The sequence below is a fragment of the Nyctibius grandis genome, chromosome 7 (genome assembly GCF_013368605.1).
Source record: "Nyctibius grandis isolate bNycGra1 chromosome 7, bNycGra1.pri, whole genome shotgun sequence".
Lineage (NCBI taxonomy): Eukaryota > Metazoa > Chordata > Aves > Nyctibiiformes > Nyctibiidae > Nyctibius > Nyctibius grandis.
This window is the reverse complement of record NC_090664.1, coordinates 5,093,656-5,115,200: the sequence shown is the minus strand read 5'-3', so window position 1 is coordinate 5,115,200 and position 21,545 is coordinate 5,093,656. Positions and strand designations below refer to the sequence as shown.

At 42.5% G+C, this 21,545-nt stretch overlaps 1 protein-coding gene across 2 annotated transcripts in view; it reads right to left on the bottom strand.

Moving 5' to 3' along the window:
• Window positions 1-21,545, bottom strand: part of GLI3 (GLI family zinc finger 3) — a 197,175-nt gene that overhangs the window by 16,152 nt on the left and 159,478 nt on the right. Inside the window, exons 8-9 of one of the 2 annotated variants that reach the window (XM_068404739.1) lie at window positions 20,852-20,968; window positions 19,420-19,560 (exon numbers count right to left, since the gene is read on the bottom strand). In XM_068404739.1, the coding sequence (XP_068260840.1) occupies window positions 19,420-19,560; window positions 20,852-20,968 (258 nt within the window). The remainder of the gene's footprint in view (window positions 1-19,419; window positions 19,561-20,851; window positions 20,969-21,545) is intronic. The other variant, XM_068404741.1, reaches the window with a different exon arrangement.

Below are 21,545 nucleotides of genomic sequence, written 5' to 3'. Positions count from 1 at the left end.
ACCTGGGCTCACCAGACTTGGCGTAACAGAATTCAAATTTCCCTGTCCTCGCTTAGGTGTAAGTACAGATCTCTCCTTCGCTTTGGACTTGAAACCATTACCAAAGCACCTGAGTACCTCACAGCTTGTGAATGTACCCCTCCTGGGAAAAAACCTTGGGAAATAGTATCTACTACTACAGCTACAGTAGAGGCAGAGACTTAAGGCCCAGGAGAGCTAAAGCCCACGTGCACAGAAGTATTTAGGTCTCTGCTTTCCACTAAAAGTAGTCACTTATTCATGAGTGGTGTGCATACTTTTGAGGTTCTTGACCCACACAGCTTCCTGAGATATCCCAGTGATTGTAAAAGGAGTATCAGCATTCAGAAAAGTGACAGGGCAGCACTTAAGCAAGTACCCATGCTTGCCTGCTCCCCAGGGAGGCAATCCACAACTCATCACTGCTCCTTGCTACCATTTTAGGTAGTCAGGCAACTAAGAGATGACATCAGGCAGACCTCCCTACCATCTCATTAACATCTCCATAAAGATTAACTCCATGATCCACAGCAAGACAGACAGACAAAACCTTTGTAAGGAAGTCAGGATATAAAGGAGGTCCTGGTGAGGCAGGAAATATCCTGCAACAATAGAAATACCATTATGAGGACGAAAAAAAACCTGCATCTCTGTGGAGTGAAATCCCCAGTAGACTTTTCGGACACATTCCAATCACTGCAACTGAGTTTCTCTCTAACCTCTGGGACTCTCTGTTAGAACAAAGCAAGCATTTTAATTTCCTCTTATCTGCTGGAAAATAGGTACGGATCCTGTCTGTCCTTTCCCTACTAAAGATCATTTTCAGGCTCAACCAGGCTAAACAACCACAAGAGACTAATGTCTCCTCCCTGCTGCACAAGTCAAGAGTACACTTTTGACCTTGTGTCCTTAGGGTGGCATAAGTACTTAAGCCATTTTTAGTTCCTGAGACAGAAGCAGCACTTAAGCTGCTTTAAACCTTTATGGTGGCATTAATGCTTAGGCTGCTTGCAGTTCCTAAAGCCGAGACAAAGCTATAGCTATACATGAAGAACTCCACATTTCTGCATAGGCACTTGCCTGTGAAGAAGCTCAGATAACTATCTCCAGTCCTGCTTCCTTTCCTTTGGAAGCATTTATTGTTATTCTATTGGAGTTCTTGCGGCTGTCTTGCATACTTTATGGAAGATTCATTCAAGAAATGCTGTCGTGACAGATCTCTGCTAACGCTGATTAGCAACATGACAATTTATACAATCCACTGATCTGGCCCAGAGCAGGTCACCGCCTCGACAGTCTTGACACCTTTGCTGAAACGGAATACCCACAGTTAAAATCAGCTGCACTGCATGGCAATTTCCTCTGCGTATAATGAATGCACCAAATACTCTGTCTGCACACTGCACTCCACACCTCACAGTGTTTGATCTTGTCATTCAATCTCAATACTTAATTGTCAAAGTTTTCCACTATTAACAAATGAAGCCCCCCTCTCCCTCTAGATTTGTTCATGATTGTAAACCTAAATGAGGACTAGTGACATACCACATTTCAGTAACCAGGTATTTTGGGGTTACATTTGAGAGAGAGGAGTGTGACTTTTTTAACAGTATAAAAAAATACGTACTGCAAATATTTATAATTCCAGTGTGACTAAAAAGGTTTTACTCATTAAGAAAAATCAAATCACTAAATAAAGTTTCAGTCAAGAAGATGGTTATTTCAAAAAGGAGTGAAGTATGTGGAAAATAGGAAATATAACTTACACTATTTTACAAACTTAATATATGAACTCTGTGTCCATGACTGTTAATACTTAATTACAAGAAAAAAATTAGACCTCAGTCAGCACTACAGCTGAATTCATGCTTGAAACACATTTATTACTGTGCCATTCTGGATACTCATCTCTGTCCCTTGAGAACTGGCAACAGCAGTCAATGAAGAAAGGGAGGGATCAAATATAGAAGCCCAAGTCACTCAAAAATAATGATGATTTATAACTTGAGACAGCCCACGGAAGCAGATGGACAGGGATGACAGGCACAGGAGAAGGGCAGCACGGAAAACGACGGCTGGAAGAGAGGATGGGAACAATACAAAAGGAGGAAAGTGGTGGGGGGAGGATCATATCATGTTCTGGCTGCGCTGAGACACTGCATGGTTCTGCCCCGTAACAGCTCATCACCTTTTCTTAGCAAGATGTTGCTGCACTTCCAATATTGCTGCCTCAATAGCTCATAAACTGCTTATTCACCTGCCTCGTCTGAAGGGCTTGGGTGAATCTGGTTGCTTTGACTCCAGCATCCAAGGGAGCATTCCCATGTGAAGGGCAGTCTGAAGGGAACCTCAGAGATGTTGCAACAAATGGCTGGGGTCAACAGCTGTCTTGGGCCAGCACAGCTGCCACTGGGAGAAGACCAGGCTTACAGTCATATTTAAAAATGTATTAAAGATCTGGGGTCAGCGCAACACATGGAAAGAGACTATTGTTGTCTCATGGGGCATACAAGTTCGGAAGTGAGGAATGCACAAAGACCGAGAGCAGTCAAACTAATAATAATTAACAAACATTTGCATTTTGTGGAGTTTACTGTAAGCCTGAGCAGGAGTCATCTTTTTGCCCTGAATGCTGTTTAACCAAGTCATGGCGAATCAAATTATTTTTTATGTATGAGCTTGGAGAAGTCTTGTTCTTTCAACACGAAACCGTATTACTAATAAACAGGAATATGCTAATTCAAAGGACACAACCCAGCAGGACTGTTTTCTTCTCACGTCCCTGTTTCAGCTGAAAATATAGGTCTGATTATTTTTTTTATCTCTCTGCACTAACAACAGCAATAAAAGTTCTCAGTCCCCAAGTTAAAAAAAAAAAAAAGATGTTTTCTTTTTGCTTCTCCTTTTGTTCTCTTGCAATAAATTCTGTAGTTGTCTTCGTTGCCTATCAATAGGTTAAACATATCCAACTTGTGTGTTTAAATGCTAAGGACACAGAAGTCCCCAAGGATACGTCAATCGTTGGCTCTTGTACAAAGAAAATACTGTATTTTGCTCAGAAGAGCTTTCTGTGGCAATTTAAACACAGTGAGACAGACACAATATCCTGGAGAGAGGAAAACCTGCCTTATTACATTCCTGACCCAAGAGAAAGGATCTGCCCTTAGGACATAAAGAGAATCAGTGGGGGGAAAAAAAAGAGAAAAGTTATCTAATCTTAAAAATAAAGACAGCGGTTCATAATACAGCAAGACCTTCTTTTAATCTCTGATATAGTAGTTATACAGTATGGATGTGATATAATACCAACAGGGCAAACACAGCCTGCTCATCAGGCTGGGAACTGACTCCCTCAGCCTGTATCTGTTTCCTGGGTTTGGACAGCTTTTTGGTAGGCTTTGGGATACTCTGTGGAGGGAATGGAACTTATGGGATATTGCGGGGATTCTTTCCCAATAAGATCACATCTTGTTCTTGTTTCATTTAATATACATATATTCACGTATACAGTACAGTTAAGCCTCTTAGCAGCAAAATGCAGCTCCATTAAGGGCAATGTTTTACAGCTCTCCCTTGATTTCCTGTGTACGAGCATGCAGCTATAAAGCAATGGGCAGAAATTGCATCTTTATTTCCTAACTCTGAAAATGTAATAAATGACATTCTGCCAGAACATCAACATAAATGTTGCAGACATTAATCATTCCACTTTTACAGTGGTAGGGAAGATGCTTTGATGACTTTCAGCTTTGTTTCTTCTCTGATGTTCTGTCTAAAATCAAATCCCATCCCTTTCTTGAAGGTTGCATTCTTGTATTACTAGCTGGGAGGTTAATAGGTGAAGCTGGTATGTTACAGGAATTCCAGCTTTCTTTACTCTTTTTTTTTTTTCCAAAGGTAAAAGGAAAAAAATCTGGAAAAAAAACCTGGAAAAGGCAACCTGACTGGTATAACCCCATTACAACTTTCACCTTCACCAAGACTTCAGCAATGCACAGAAATCACTTTAAGAAAAATAATCTTACATATCCATGTTTGCTCACTTTTACTTCATGTTTTTTATGCTCTTCATATTCAGGTCCCCAAACTACACCCACATTTCACCTGTCTTCTGCATGAAGGTCACATGAGAAAAATTAAGGTAATTTGGTGCCTGCAGCATAAACCAAGAGACCCAAGACAGACTAGCAAGGATAAAAGGAGAGGGAGAAAGAAGCAAGACGAGGTGTGCACCAATGATGGAGAATTCAAACTTGGCTCAAAAGAGACTGAACAAAGGTCGCTTGCTGAAGGGTTTAAGACGCACTGCTGACTAAGTGATGAAACTGTGATGTTGGCCTTTACGATGCAACAGTGACTGAAGGTGGTCTCCCAAGTCCTATACCCTAGCCCTGCACTGATGATCTTCAGCCTGTTCTGCTTGCTTTCCTTCTTTCCTTCTCCATCACACATGCACACAAGCTCTCCCCACAGGCTTTCTGAGAGCTGGCTACAGGCAGGAGTGCTACAGTCTGAGATGCAGGAAGGATTCCTGCCTTCAAGAAACAGCTCTACAGCTTGACTGCAAGAAGGTGCAATGCCTGTTCCTGCCATAAGCTCACAAGAGAGGAGATCCTCATTGCAAAGAACTCCACATTCCCACAAATCTCTCACACATTCCTCTCTCAACGTAGTCAAAGCAGTAGTGCACAAACAAGGGCAGAGTTTTTCCTACAGCTGGGTGGGGAAAAGGGTAAAGACTGGCCTGAAACCAAACATCTGTCCTCCACTAGGTCTGAGATTACCACCAAATGCTGCCTAGAAAATGCACCTTCTAGGAGTGACTGAATATGGAAGGAGAGAAAACCACCTGAGGCTCAACTTCAAAATTTTATGCTTCATGATCTTTGCATTTAGGGATAAAAATTGATTTTACGTTCAACTGCTACAGAATTTCCAGGAAAACTAAGTTAAAACCCATTAAAAGTCCCTCACAGGCAGTACCCAATGCAAGCAATGGCTGACTTCCTTCTTTACAGTTCTGAACTCACATACAGCTGTGTACAATCTTTAACAAAAACATACATGTAAAACAGGCCTTACCTTAAAAAAAACCCATCTAAAACCTGAACAACCTGGCACTTAGCACGGCTACAGATGTCAGTGTAACACACTTAAAAGCATATATTCTGTTCCTGCATTTTTCTCACTGGCAAAAAAAAGATCACAGAGGACTCCTGCCAGCACACTTGAGAAGGAAGTCATCATAAAGAGGCATTACAATAAGGTATTTCACCTTATTTGAAAATAGTATGAAGAATGAAAATACCATCCTGATTTTGTAAGAAGCAGACCAGCATGCAAGAGGCAGAAGAACTAAATACTTTGGATGTTTTCCCACATTGCTGCAGAAGACAAAAATCTATAGGCCTCCTTCCTGCCACCATAACTCACCCGACTTCAATGGAAATCAGACCTGCTGTATACATTAAACCTGAAATTAACTATTCTCCCCCCATATTGTTTGGCTTTGATATATTCCAGCCATCGCTCCCAGCCGAGGTGCGCAGATCCTGGTCCTGCGAGCTGCTCTGCTTGCCCAGGCTCTTATGGCAGCCTGGAGCCCATTAAATTCGACTAGGCCCGAACGCACTGCGCTCTCTGCAGGAGCGGGCCTTTAGCAGCTCTTATAGTTAGTTATTGAGCTGTGGGTTCAAATCACGCTCAAAGGAATAATATTTTCCTTTAAAACAGGGCACATTCACAAGAAAATAAAATGGGAAGAGATTTCTAATCTTTACATTCCACAGCACAGACCAGACTGGCAGAGCCAAGACAAAAATGCTCAACAGTAACGATGCCTAGAGCAAAAAAAAAGCAAGTAAAAAAGTACCCGACAAAATATCCCAACAACTGTGTGAACCAAATGAATATATAAAGCCAGAGCTGGTTTATAAAAATTGTATGGCTTTAATGACAAAAATCTGTTAAAATTTACACTGCCTTTCAATGCACGGCTTTGGAAATACACTGCAAGCAGGTTAGTACCAACCGGCTCTTTGAGTTAAAATGTAACCATACATTACAGCAGCTTTATATCGTTTTATATTAGCAGAGACAAACCACTTAATCCCACAAGCCAACTTATAAATCTGTGAAAGGCTACAGCAAGATAGAACAAGGAAAAGCTAAAAAGTACCATTTTAACAAGATTTTGAAGTCCTCCAAACTCCCAGACTGGTACAATGGGTCATCTATCTACGCAGAAGGATCAGCAAAATACTTGATCCCTTACAAAAACGTTAAACCATTGCCTTCTTTACTGAATATCCTATGCTTCTAATGGGGCGAAATAGCAAGGTAAATGTCAGACAGTTAAACAGGATCTGCTCTTCAGGGTGTATTAAGCATATGGCCACTAACACTAAGCATGTAGACAGGATTGCTGAACAACACCCACTTCATTTAGTTCAACCTTGGACCAGATTTTGTAAAACCATGCACTTTCTTCTGCTTTTAGTACTTTGTTAATGATTACAGCACAGCTAACACGGATCCACTTAAAATGAAAGAGAAGATATTCCTCAGCAGGATCTTCCTGTGTAAATCAATCAGTTAGGTCTTTTTAATTTTTTTAAAGACAGTCCTATGCTTACCACATGGACACATTCAAACTGCCTGTATGATAGAAATACCAATGCTTTGTCAGCAGAAAGAGCCTGTTGAGCAGCAGGATTTCTTTCAATAAATGCACTTAGTGTCTCCTTACACATAATCTACGAAAGCTGCAGTTCAGATTAGGAGATAATGCCTGAGCTGCTTTTTGCAATGAAATGCACAAAAAACCTTAAGAAAGCTGGGAATGTAGTGACTTAAAAACACACAACACTTTTGACAGAAACTACAAAGAAAAATGATGGCAGTGATAAGCATTGCTAAAATCTTTACTAGGTGATATACGTTTGAACGTTTATTTTATCACAGAGGAGACCCTGGTAGAATTAATTCAACATCGGTGGGTGACAGAAGCAGCAGTGTGTTAAAACCATGACATCACGACTGAACTGGAGAAAGTATTTGGGGTGCTTCCTTCCTATCATCTCTAAGAAACATTTCTAACAAGCTTCAGCATGTGCAACAGTTTATTGCTCCTCTGAGACCTCCCTCGGCTTTTTTCCATTGGACATCCATTTAGAATTTACCTTTCACTTCTGTACTAGGCTTGGTTGTCTCTGTCACATCCCAGCAAAGTTGGGGTTAGCAAAAGTCTGTCACATGTTAGAAGTTAGTCGCCCTTGATGCTCCAGGGAGTGGCAGCAGAGAGGCCTTCTTTCATCTCTCTCTTGCCACAGGATAACTTTTTCTATTCTCTTGTATATACCATAGACAGTCTTGCATTGTAGCTAGACTACAGACATATGTTTGAGCTGTTGGAACAAAAACTGTGCAGAACCTATTAGTAGAACATGAGGGCATCACATAACACAGAAAAGAGCCAAGGCCCACTTTTTCTGCCCTGCATTCCATGCACTAACTTTAATTGACTTGCAGCAAACTTACAGGTGCTTCTGGTAACTAAAAATCAATCCTAAATAGTCTGGTTTATCTCAAAGATTCATCTCTTCTCCTATATATCATTGTGGCACCATCTGAACGGGAGAGACTTGTGCTGGCAGTCAACCCCATAAGTCTGCAGGAGTAAACCAAAGGGCAGTCCTCTATCTCTGTAACTCTCCCTCATCCAAAAACTATTAGAGCTGGAGCCTGGCCGCCTCCAGAATGTGATATAAAACACACTTCTTTGTTCAGGCTTTTTTTAACTGACTGCAAGTGTCGGAATCCCCTTGGCAATTAATTTCCTGGCTGGTAATCCCTTGGCTCTGATCCACGCAGAGAAAGTGGCTGCACTGGGAAGAGGTGTGCAAGGCACATGCTCCAGCTTTACAAAATGAAGTGGTCTCTTGATTTAAATGACAGCGGTCAAGCCTGAAAACTTCTTATTTGCCCTGCATAATGAAGTAAGCTAAGCTCACTGTTAAACACTCTTTAAGCCGAGTGTAATGTGGCAAACGGTCAAATGCTGCAGACGGGGTTTTCTTGGTGATCTGTGGTAACATTAGAAATAATTTAGGCACAAGAAAGGTATGCAAAAAATGATCCTAACAGTAGTGAGATACAGAAATATACACTGTAAGATAATTAGCACTGACAGTTCAAAGGATGAAGCCTTCATTTTACTAACTTTAAGAAAAATTACACTAACAAAAAAAAAATCACTGCATACCCATAGTGTATTAAGCTTCTGTATTCTCAGCTCTTGTAGAGATGTACAAAACTCTTGCAGCAATCCTTCCTAGTGCTGGGAACTGGCAAAACAATCTACAATGCACTGCCCAGAGCTACAGGGATGCCTCTCCCTAACAGCCAGGCCAGGCGAGCTTGATCAGTTTTGACATATATATATATATATATATATTTTTATGGTCTTCTGAAACAAAGGGACAGAGAAGCTGTGTGGGCGTAACTCCTATAAGCGGCCAAACTCTCAAAAACATTTTGACTAAGTTTCCTTTAGTTTTAGGCAAAGGCTCTCACAGGAAAAAGAAAGCTGATACCGTGCTCGCACGTGCTGTGAAGAGTGAGATACTATGTTTTTAATTAACTCAGCCTAAAGTGATGCAGTCTTAACTGAAGTGCTCCAATCCTGGATTCCTCAAATTAGGAAGCATCAGAGCTAAATAAATATAGGAAAGCCACTTGTCCTTCACACTTCAGAATGCTAAAAAAACCCCAACAAAACCATACTGGATCTCCCTGGTTGCAACCCCTTTCCACATTGTCCTGGAGGGCCTACCCACGGGTGTACCTTAAACAAGGATCATAAATAAAACCAGCGCCAAGAGAATAACAGAAGGAAAAAAGGACAGTGAGCATTTCAGGTACGAATACTTGTGGAGCAAGCTCTTGCCCTGACTGAAAACACTCTGAAAAAGACCCCTGAATTCAAGGGGTGTTGCCCTTATCTGGCAGAAATCACCGCTGGGGTAAGGTGGTAACGAGAAGAAAAGGACGGACTTAGCTGTGTTGTACTTCTCTGAAAATTTAGTGAGTGCCTACCTGCTGCTGTGCTGCTCCTGTTCTTTCTTTTAGTGCTTTCTTGACACGTGTAGGAGAGGATAAAAGCCTAATGGGTGCAAGTGTCAGCACAATATAAATTACTGCAAGGAAAAAACTTGATGCATGGCTTGGGATCTGAAAGAGGAATGTCCACCATTGTTTGTGATTATGGATCACATCACAATCTAATAGCAATTTTTATTTAATCAATAATTTCCATGCTGAACAGACAGCCCTGTTACAGAGAATCGACAAGCAGGTACTGATAGCGACAAGGCTTGTTATTAATCTTTACCCTGCCAACGTATCAACCAAACTACTGTAAAAAAGCACCACCAAGATGGATTTAGAAGTAGGTCTTTCCTTTTCTTCCCTTCTTTTCTCTCTCTTTTTCTGTCTCCTTCTCTTTCTTTCTAGCTCTCTCTTTCTATCTCCCTTTCTTCCTTTGCCTGTCTTTTCTTTTTAGGTACACAGCCCCATTACCCTTCTCCCTTTCCAGGTATATAATGTTTCATACACTTTATATTCTAAGTTTATTTGAAAAACCTGGGGCTTGAATTACACAAAAAGGCAATTCATATTAAGCAATTTCACAAATCAGTGGGACCTAGCCCAGTGCTCAGTGTTAGCCATTATAGGCTAATAAATCATACTTTCTCTTTGAGATGTCAATCGCCAAAGTGCTTTGTAAAAATGTTGGCATCTGTAATTCAGCGAAGCCTTTTCATCTTGAAATAAGATGCTCCAGACTGATAACAAGAATAATCCTCTCTTGATCAAAAAAAAAATCTGCATTTTACCAATTAAAGCTGCTGCCAGAAGCCAAACGGAGCAGCACTGAGACTCCACTGTAGTTTATCTCTGCTAAACACAAGGAGGGATACAGTTAGAGCTTTGTTTCATTTTCAGCTTGACTACTTTATCTCACGGAGAACTGCAGCATCTCAGCCCTGCGATACACGTAAGAATGGTGTATGCAGACCTCATACCTATGGTGCAAGCCACCAGAGGACCCACTCCTGACAAAACCACCACCCATTCATTTTGTAGATTAGGTACTTGACACCTAGCAGAAAAGTCACGCTCACACAAAAGTTTAAGCACTGGAAAACACTAAATTTGTTTCACCACAATAAAAGGCTCATCTACTTTTTTTTTCTTTCTGTTAAGAGGTTACACAAACAAAAGAGGCTGCAAAAAAGAATCCATGCAACCGAGTCCTCTCGAAACCGAATGCAGTAGCTGCACTCGCGCCTGTATTTAGCTTGCCTGTCCCTGCCTCCGTTCGTGCATGCTGATCTGCCACTTCTGCCTGAGAAAAAGCACTTCCACGTGCAATAGCTGGGCCAGCACACATAGATTTCTATTCTTCCACGCATGGGGTTTCTATGTACAAACCTTTTGGGTAGAGTATGGGTGGTTACGAGGGAGAACATGGCATTTGTGACAAAGATATGAAGATGGGCTGTGCTATGGATAAAATCCTATTCATCGGGAGGAGACAAAAGCAGCACCACACCGAACAGGGGACTCCAGAAGGTTTGAGGTAGATCTTCCACTGGTTCACCATAATAAAACAGACTGCAGAACAGCAAATCACTTAGTCAGCAGTAACAACGCAGGAAAAAGCTGCACAGAAACTGCAGCTCTGTCCAGGCAAATCTGCTTTGTCCTGGCCTGTTGGTCAGGACTGAAGGGTACCTGGAGTCAATGCACAAGCCCAACCTTCCTTGCACCTTGGAGGCAGCAAAAAAAGCAGGCAGGGACTTGCCTTTTCTCTCTTTTCCATGATATGCTAACGAGTCAGGAGCCGAAGAGCCAACTCAGTTTGCAGCTTTACTCTTGCCTACATGTTTGTCACTTGGTCAGCGCGGGCTCCCCTGGGACCTGGCTGGCAGCTTCTTATCCTACACTTCTCCTTAAAACTGGAAGTCACCTGCAAAACACCACTGACCTAGAAGAGTTCACTAGCTGAACTCTCAGGCAAAAGAAACAGTTCAAATAAGTACGTGTATCCACAAACCACCTAAACAGGGCTTTGTGATTAAAGGCACGGGCAGAGGCCAAACCCTGCTCCCTGCCACGCGCAGCCCTTTCCACTCAAGTGCCCACTTGTTATGATTTCAGTCTAAATGGCCAGAGTAACTTCTCAGGGCATAGGAGGAGCACTGTTCATCCCTACCCACAACAGCGAAAAAGAAGTGCTATCTAAACGACAAGTCATAGTTTAGCAACCTCTTTCAGGGACACCCATTCAAAGACAATGACTTTGGCAACTCATATGAACAGTAGCCGTAGCAGCAGCAGGCTAACAACAAGTTTTCCTAATGCTGTGAAAGAAATGCTAATTACAGAGGAATTAAAATAAAAAAAATGATTACATTTCTCTCTCTAAATCCCCTCTTAACACTTCACAGATTAGGGTGGATTTATTTTTTGTAAACCTTTCTCTATCAAATAAAGAAATCCCTGCTTTATTTTTTTTTTCCCCGTCTCCTCTGTGGTTCATCAAAAGCCAGACTCGAGGTAGGGGAACTGCCAACGCGCTTGTGTAGTGGAGTGCTTAAGAGGACCTGAGCCAAAGCGCAGCTGGCCTTTGGGTCAAGCCCAGAGTGAAGAAGATCTCTTCACAAGGCAGCGCTGCTGACTTTCAACACTGCTGGAAGGCAGAGGGCACCACGGTGGCTGGCACGGAGCAAGGATGTGCTGGGAAGGCAAACAGGGGCTGTGCCAGACCCCGAGGGCTACTGAGGCTACAGAACAGCAGTGAGATCCGTCTGTGGCTACTTAACCTTAAAACCCGACAGCACTTACGTGGTTACCTTTGATGGGGGGTTAAAGACTTGCTGCATTTAAATAAGTCTGTGTTAGGTCCCCATATGGAAACCAAGAGAGAATGAACGTGCATTCAGGGGCACAGATCTGCGTCCTAGTTTTCCTATGCCATGTGATGAACTGCTGGCCTACAAACAATGCCACCATTTTGGCACAGTTCAAAACTGTGGGTTCAGCAGCCTATATACCCAGCACAGTAAGGTGGTGTCTTAATTATAACTCAGCCTTTAAACAGGCAGTGAGGAAGAGATTTCAAAATCTAAAAACTTCTGGACAGATGTTTCTCATGATTATTTGCTATAATCTCTCCTCCCTCTCTCTCCTCCTCCTTGTTCCCTCACAGCTACAAAGGTCAAATATACTGAGGGGATGCACAGACAGGAAAAAACCTTTCCATGGCACTTGCTTGCCTCTGAAACAACTCCCTGCCTTCTCCACGTTGTCCCAACCTTCAGCCCAAGCCCTGGGCTTGTCTCATTTGAAGAATGATTTCTTTTGTCCACAGCGTTGCTTCTCCAAATATGGATTAGGGTCCACACCCCAGTGAGTAAAAAATAAAATAAGATGAAATAGAATAAAACCACCAACAAAAACCCCTTTGCTGTTCTATGTAAAACAGTCTCCTTTTGTCAGGAAAAAAAAATGATCACTATAATGGATTTCATGTTCTTATCTATTCCTTACTCTTTTCAATTTAAAGGAAACATTTCTGAACCTTTCAGGGCAGTAGCTGTCACTGCCATGCACAACGAGCTTGCGAACAGGCTGAAGCCTCTCTGTGTTACTGCGCTAGAGCCAAATAAAACTATAATGAAAATGCACTGAAAACTGCCTCTGCAAAGAAGAATTAAAAATTAAATAAATCCCTGCATGTATTTGGAGATGCACGCAAACGGGGATGTGTAATTACACCTCTTTGGGATGGTGAAGGGACTCGCTTCATGGAGCTGGGACTTCACCTGTGTCACAACCAGTTTGCGAGCACACCTCCAGCGCCCAGAGTGAAGAAATCACTAATGCACGAAGAATAATCTGCCTTTTGGGGCAGCTGCGTGTAATTGCTTCCTTGCAGGCATAGATGCCTACCCATACAGCTGCGAGTAGCACCCTGTCAGCTTTGGCAGCTTGGGGCTGTTTGCTCAGGGGGCAGGTCCTCCTCCTGCAAGCGGTGGGCAAGGTGGGCAATGCGCAGCTCTCGGGGTCATTCACAGCTCTGCTGCTGCACTATTACTTGGGGGAACTGCTCTAATCTAGCTTATTCTCCTATTGCAGTTGGATCTCTTTTTTCAGAGGAGAGAGGTGAAGCTCTCTTGGGTCCTTACCGACCACTCTCCTACGGGAGAGGAGCTAAGGAAGAAGCCACAGGCCAAAGGCAGCATGGTAGCAGAGGGAGGGAGACCTTCAAGTCTATTGAATTTTGAGTGTTCTTATTTCTGGGCATCCAAAATGACTCACTCCAAAGAGGTCTAGTCCTTCAGAGACCGGCATGCTCCTCATGTCCTGATCAGCCATGTTCTGAAGTGTTTTGAGGTGCACATCATTGATTAAGGCACCTCATATCACAACACATGCTGCAAAACCTGAGCCGAGGCAGGCTGTGGGCACTGCCTGGGTTTTACGTAGGTCTGCATGGATGGCTGGCCAACTTCTGTCGGCCAGAGCTGAACCCACCCTTTTCTGCAGGAGTGGAGGGCAAAACCCATTAAGAAACTCAAGTCAGGGAACTTCACGTAATGGTGGTTCTGGGTATCCTCAGTGCACCGTGGTTACCTCGGGAACACGTGGGTACCTGAGAAACACAAGAAACTTTCCTCTGGTGCGGGAAGGGAGCCTGGTGGAGCATCCAACAGCTGTCCTGGGGATTGCCAGGGGAGCGCTCCAGCTACTGGAACTTTGCAAACAGGCAGGAAGACCTCAGCAACTGAAATCCTGAATGCAAGCCATTACTGTCAGCTTAGGGCTTTTTGATCTCATCTAATCAAATGTAACAACAATGACAGAATTTTATTGCCATACAATTAAGGAGAAAACACTCACAAAAAAATAGCTCTACAGTTCTTCAAGCATGTTTTTGAATAAAAAAATAATTATCATCAAGGCTACACAGCAAGGGGGATGAGAAATAGGCAGCACTGCGTTTTTCTGATTGCCATTGTATTAATATTTAACAATAACTTCAGTCATTTCCTTGAAGGATAATTTTCTTAAACAAACTTTTATCTTGAGTGTCTAACGCTTTTGCAATATTTTATTCCTAAACTGATTTCTGGGGGGAAAAAAAAAAAAAGACAAACTGCAACAAAAAGTAGATTTATAAAAATATACAATATCTTATTAGCTTCTGGGCGCTCAAGTGCATTTATCACATATTTAAAACAAACTTGAGCTCAGCTAAGCCCAATTATAATCTCTCGCTGGGCAGAGAAATTAATTAAACAGCTGAATGATAAAGACCCCAGCAGCAAACTGAGGCTTTAAAATAAATAAGATTCTTTTCTTCTTTTTTAAGAAGAAGAAAGGAAAGAGAGAAACCTATAATACACACGTTCAAACAGTAATGCAAGCCATCTTTTCAGGAGTGCCACGCGCTGTAAACAAGACTACCTGGCAGGGGAACACAGTGGTGGCTCTAACGCGACTCTCCAACTTGGTGATTTGCTTATGTGCAACACACGCACCCCTTTTGCACCAACTTCAAATAACCCCGGGATCCCAGCAGTGCAGCTCAGCGACTGAAGCAGAACAAGGGCAGAACTTGTCAGGATTTAAGAGCTTTCAGCAAAACCCTTCAATTGCAGCCGGTACCTTATTCCATAGAAGGATATCAATTATAGATAGTGCCTTGCTTTAGCAGGGCAGTCGGGACTGTCAGACGCTAGATAGACAACCATGAAGAATCATGAATCTTTCTATTAACTGTAAGAGGGGGTGGGGGAGAAGGATGGATAGGTGCTATAAATAAGGCAGAGCGCCTAAATGGTTTAGCACCTTGCCTTTTGGTGTATGTATCATGAAAATTTAACCACGCTGAATTCTAAGTGGTACATATCGCTTGAAAATAACAGCTCCCGCACCAAAATCATCTCGGTTTCAAACCCTTCTGGGTGGGTCAATAACGATTCTTTTATGTAGCTTTTCAGTTATTTATTCATAGCAGCCCCTGTTCTGTTCATAAATTCAGTCAGAAAACATTGTCTCTTGGGGCCTAAGCACAGTTTCACTAGGGACCACATTTTACACTAAAAACAGCAGGACTTTGCTACAGAAAGTAAAGCAGAAAAATGCCATCAAATGCTGACTATTGTGCCCAAGATTGCAATTTCTGCTCTAAACCTACACCACATATTCAGACACAGATTATGTTTGTATTTACCATTTCACACATGCTATATCACACATCACTTCGTAATGCAGGTACTGCTAGAATCTGATTCACCTACAGTTGGTTTCAAAGTAAATCAGGTCCCGTCATTCCCCAAAAGATAATAAAGCTATCCTCATGTGATAGAAAGACGAGAATATACATAAATTCATATTTACCTCTTTTGAAACACACGCATATGTGCTTGTGTATACACCCTATACATGATGGGAGTAATGACAGCTATAATGTGAACTGTGTGCATTGTGTATTCTGGAAAAGCTCTCCTGAGCTCGGCTCAACCTGGCATGACTAGAATTCACGCTGAGGTACCTAACCCTTTAGGAAACAAAAAAAAAACAGCTAGAAACGTACTTCCATCTTTTCCCTAAACACTGCAGTTCCTCTAAAATTCCAGTGCTTTGGGATGCAAGGCTTGGATAACAGCCTGTTCTGTCCCACTGGATGTTTTGGGTGTGATATCTTACTATTATGTATGGCTACAAACAGTGGCTTTATTCACCTGAAAAACAAACCCCATATTCATTAAAATACTTACTGCCAGACTGGGCAGATCCTGAAAATTTAGCCTTATCAGGTTGTACAAGAATGCTTTTTAGGTCTTTTTTTCTGAAACTCTGCATTTTACAAATTTCCTCTTCCCAGCTGAACTTCCAAAGCCCAGGGAACTGGTTTAGAGAGTTGTAGAGGTGAAAAAATACTCTAAATACTTCCAAGTCAAATATACAAGTGCATTTTCCTTTCTACTGAATATATGCTACATGCCACGTACTCAATGAAGTGGGTGACAGGGAAGGGGTTTCTTGCAATCCTTTTGAAGGTCTACATAGCTCACTCTTAGTTTCACTATGCAGTTCACTTGACTACCCACAGTGTGGGCTAGTAGGTGTGTGTACACAATATGATGTAGTATCACATGTGTAGTGCTATATCACACCCATCCAACTTCTGAACACGTGACTGTAGCTCTCTGCTCATGCTAATCATCACTTGAGTGTCAGGGAATATAGGGAAGCCGGCAGATGTTATCTGGATGAGTCTTGCTAGGGCAATTTAAGCCTTTATTGCCTTTATCTATGCCAGTTGCCCCTGCCTTGATGATTACTACCCCACAGCAGTCAACAAAACAGGATGGTTATCTATACTCATGATGTCCCAGATGGCAGTCCAGCATCATACTTCAAAACCTCTTTCAAGCTTGGCTGGAGCAACTGAGGCTCTGCTGAGTCTGCCAGCAGGTTGGGAATCACCCGCAGAGCAGCAGCGTGTGCAGCCAGGAGAGGCCACGTGGCAGAGCTCTGCTGCAAGATTTGCAGGTTAATAGCATGATCCCAGCTACAATCCTACCTATACACAAGCTAGCTCAGGTACCCCCAGACAGCACTTAACAGCCCGATGCACATGGCCCCAGAGCTGCAGGGTGAAGACCTCATGCCCATATCAGGGCCATTCCTCCTCTTGTGTTTGAGCAGCATCTAGCACCACGGGACTCTGGGCTTGACCAGGCTTCCAGCTGCTACTGCAGTGTAAATATTACTGAGTAGAGGATGGACTCGTGCCACTGAGACACACACTCTGTCTGTGCCTAGTTCAGGCGCACACATGTGCACGCCAAGTCAGGAACCCACCCAGCGCGAAGACACTGAGATAAGCGCAGTTACAGCAGTTCAGATTTACCCACCAGTATTTGGGCAGGAGGCGTATACGAGCTGTATGAGTGGGGGGATTTTCACGGACTGAACTGCTGCTCAGGGACTTAATGCGTTCTGCCGGAGTCACACACCTAAGCAAAACCAAGACTGCCCGCCTGTGAAGCCCTCCAGAGACCTGGACTCCATTTCCCTAGTTGCTGCAGCTGTACATCAAGGGCTGTGGCTGTGGCAATCAAGGGCAGATGAAATGTGGGAGAGACAGACCAGGGTGAAGGGCCAGACTTTCAAACAGAGTTAGATGTCTAAAGCCCTTTGCAATTCTGGACAGAAATAACTTGCTCAAGTCCCCACAGCAGGGCTCTGCCAGAGCAGCAAAAGAAATCACACACCAGGGCCCCATCACCGAGTCATGCTGACTCCTACAGCGTGATTTGCGCTACTTGAATGTGATGATGATGATGATGATTTTATTGTCTTCAGAGAGGAAGAGTCAGGACTTGCACCTCGTAATCTTAAATGCCATCATATCTGAATCCTGAGCCCAGCCAAAAAGAATTCCTTGTATCACAGAAACATTTTTTATCTGCCTCTTTATGTCTAGAGAAACCCATTTCAGATGTTGCCATCATGCAGAAACATAAGAAATACACTTTTTTTCAGGAGCCTTGCTATTGACCCTTATAGTACAGTCAGATTTGCTACAAAAATCACACCACAAACAACAAATGCATTTAAAAAAAAAGCAAACCAACCAAACTATCACACTGTCAGTTTAATTCATCTGAAACTACAAAACATTATCTATTAGCTAACAGGCACAGTGGAATTCAATTAAATTTTATGTCTGAAAAAAAAACCTCTTCCTTTTTTTTCCATTATCAAGGGCACTTATATTCTGAATTTCTCTTTTATTTCATATATTTTGGTGTAAATTATTTACCATCATCACTAGGATCATTTCTGAATATTTAGAAAGGTTTGCTAGGCATCATAAAGCTTCGGCCTTACAATTATTAGCAAATATAAAGACTGTGCCTGTGCAGAGCCTCAGATGATGTCAGTCGGTCTGTTTGTATGGAATCAATTGCAAGACCAACACTTGATCTTTTAAATGTGTCCAGCCCTTGGCAGCAGCCGCTTGTATGGCATTTCTTCCCAAAAAGATATTATGACACTGAAAGAGTCTCTCCTCACGTTTCATCTTGGCCTATTAAAATGTGAAGGTATTTTTTGTGCAAAATGCGTTCAAAGGATTCTTTAAAAATGTCACATTTTTGCCATTATTTTAGTTTGTGATAGTCTTTCATTTATTACTATCGTTATTGTTACTACTACATAATAAAAAAGAGAAACTAAGAATACATCTTGATGAATAACTGCACCACCAAGAGGCTCTCACACTCCAGGAAGGAAAAGCTGGCATTGCTTTACTGAAGTCAGCTTTGCAGCACCAGTATACCATTTTGCAGTGTTTGGAAATATATGGTGGTGGGTTTTTTTATTTATTTTGGGTGGAAAAGTACATTTTTCAACAAGCTATTTCAGTAGTATTGGCCACATTATGCAATAGATTTATGATGTCCAGGAAAGTACTAAACAGTTTTCTACAATAAATACGATTCTGACATACTGATAATTTGCTGAAGATGTTCCTTTCTAATCTTTACTAGGAATTCCTCTTTTTTTTTTTTCAGAGTATTTAGGTATGTTCTATGATGCCAGTAATTAAGAGAGGTGCTGCTAGCTAAGGAGGTTGGAAATGGGGGGGATTGTACTTGCCGGGTTATATTCTAGATTTTGATCATACATTTTTCTAGCTTACAGTACTACAAAATACTAAAAATCATTTATTTTGGAGAAGTGGTCAAGAGGAAGAAAAAACAAGGCAGATACAACTAACATTTGGCGTAGCATAAATAAGACCAGACAGTTCACCTTTGCTAAAAAGACTGAAATGACTCAGTCTCCATGTATTTAGCCAAATAATCCACTTCAGTTTACACAAAACAGCAAATTGATACCAAAACCCCCCTTAGGGAAGGGGAAGAATTCCCTTTGCCCGTTTCTACTGTTACAGTCCCTTTTGGGAGAAAAAATCAAACTCGGCTAAAGGTTAATAATAATTCATGTCCAGCTTACTATTACTCAATAACTATCAAAGTCTCTAACTCAAAATAGCGTTTGCTGGCTTACAGGATCAGAGCCATTACAATCTCTATTGAAGACTTTATTGAATTTTACACTAAGCTTTAGCTGACTGAACAGGTCAAGCACTGTGGCTCCGAGTTTTCTTTATTCTCAGAAACTCATAAACCCCTCTCCAGTTTGCAGCGCTGTTAGCTAAGAAACTTGACTCAGCACAGGGTCAGAGAAGCCGACCTCCATGAAAAAGGTCACGTAGTTTTAAACCCCAGATCCCGAATACCATTAACTTACATGCACTAGCTGTTCCTGCGTGTCAAACTCCCGGGAACAGCCTTCCCAGTGGCAGTTTGTCTCGTAGACCACTTCAGGCTCCTGTTTGCTTTCATCTTTGTCCCCTTCCTCTTTTACCAGGGTCATTCCTTCTGGCTGTTCCTGGAGAGAGCGAAAAAACAGGGGTGAGGAGAGAGGAAATTCTGAAACTGAGGAGGAAGAAAAGTGAATTATTTCAGCATTAAAAGAAAGATGGGGGTGGGTGTGTAGATTATTTTACTCTCAGTTCACTCTATTATGCCGTTCTACAAAATACAGAAGCCCAAAAACAGCCTGGTAAGCCAAAAGCCGTGTGCAGACTATCTGTGTAAAATACATTTTTCCTCCCCAGAAGTACTCACTGCAGCCCTTTACATTTCAATTCAAAGCAAATCATAAAGGCTTGGCTTTCCTCTCCCCATATTTCACCAGCTCTTTATTTGTACACTTACCCCCTATTATTCAGTGGCACCACTAGTGAAAAAGGCACTATTCGATACAGTTTAATGAATTGGGATTTTACTTTAGTACTACAGTTAGTCACAAATCAGATCACCAGTAATCCCAAGTGTGTTTTCATTGCTAATCCAGTGACAGTTTTGCACACAAAACCTTTCCCAAGAGCAGACTGGTAATTTTCAGGCTCCTTGTTAGTCTCTTCTTGCCTGCAATCAGTGCATGAAAGGGGTGAGCAGGGGAGACAGTATTTAATTTTGCATTTTGACTTTCCACCTTCAGTTCCTCAAGGTGCCTCACTCTCCCCAGCTGGTTATGTGCTCGGGATAAGGGTCAAATGTTAGCCTAAACATTTGGTTCAGATTATGCACTCGTGCTATTTTTCTGTTTCAAACCTGCTGGAGGATTTAGAAGGACCTCTGCTTTGTTTTCATGGATTCACTCACAAGATCAAGGCTGTGATTCTCATCTCCCCCAAGTCACAGGACATCAGGAGTCACTCTACTAAAACCAGTAGCATTAACTGGTATAGAAAGCATAGCAAACGAGACTGGAGCCTGCCACTGAGGCCTCTACGCAGTACAGTGCTAGGACCTGGTAAAAGTCAACGTGGCATAAATATTCTGGCTGAACAGAAAATGCGTCCTCAATAAAGCCCTCAACATCTATTGTCCGCTTTGCCACGGTGAGCAGAGGGTTGAGCACTCTCTGACTGACCAGAGGCATCTCTCCATCAGCCTCCTTCCTCTCTGCTCTCATTCTGCAACGCAGCCCTGTAACCCAGCAGCCCCTCACTGCCCACCTATAACCCTTGCTACATGAGCCGAGGCCACCCGTGTGTGCACCAGGTGAAGGGCCATACGAGGGCAGGGAGCCTGAAAACACGTGCTACAGGCAAGGTGCATCTTCCCTCTGGCAGTGAGATGAAAGGCTTATGGCTGTGACCTGACCGCCATACCTGCACGCTTCCTGCTCCTGGGCTGGGGAGGTCCTCGTCGGGCTTTATCTTGGAGCGCTTGTTATGCATGGGATCTCCTGTGCTGCTCACTGCAGATTCACTTGTGGGTTTATTCTGCTGCAGGTAGGTTGTTTTTTTCCCCCCCAAAAGAAGACAAAATTAGACTGTGATAAATATGTAGCTCCAAACAAAAATATGCAGCATCTGCTCAGCAACTTTATTCGGAGAAGCTACACTGTTAATTATACTGGATATGCAATTACATTGTGCTTCAATTACAGGGCATTAACTTGTGGAAGAGCTGCATCACTCAACCTTGTAATGGAGCAGGGAGGGAACAGGAAGGAGGGCATTTGATGTAATCCCTTGCTGCAAACCAATGCTGTTTTTGTCAGGCCAGGGAGGGGTAGGAAGAACTTGATCTTCCACATAACCATGACTTCAGAAAGGCAATTTTGAAAAGCAAAATCACTGCGTGCTCATTCAAATACATACAAAAGAAAGATTTGTTTTTTCACACTTGGAGGAAAGGTTTTGCACTTCACATCTGCCCACAAGATCTCAGCTCTTTTATTGCGTTTCCCATTAGAATGGTGGATAGGAAGAAAAACTGAACACTAGTGTGAGACTCAGCCAAAAAATCCTAGATGAAGTCCTGGATTCTCCCAAGTCAACAGCAAAACTACTGCTGACA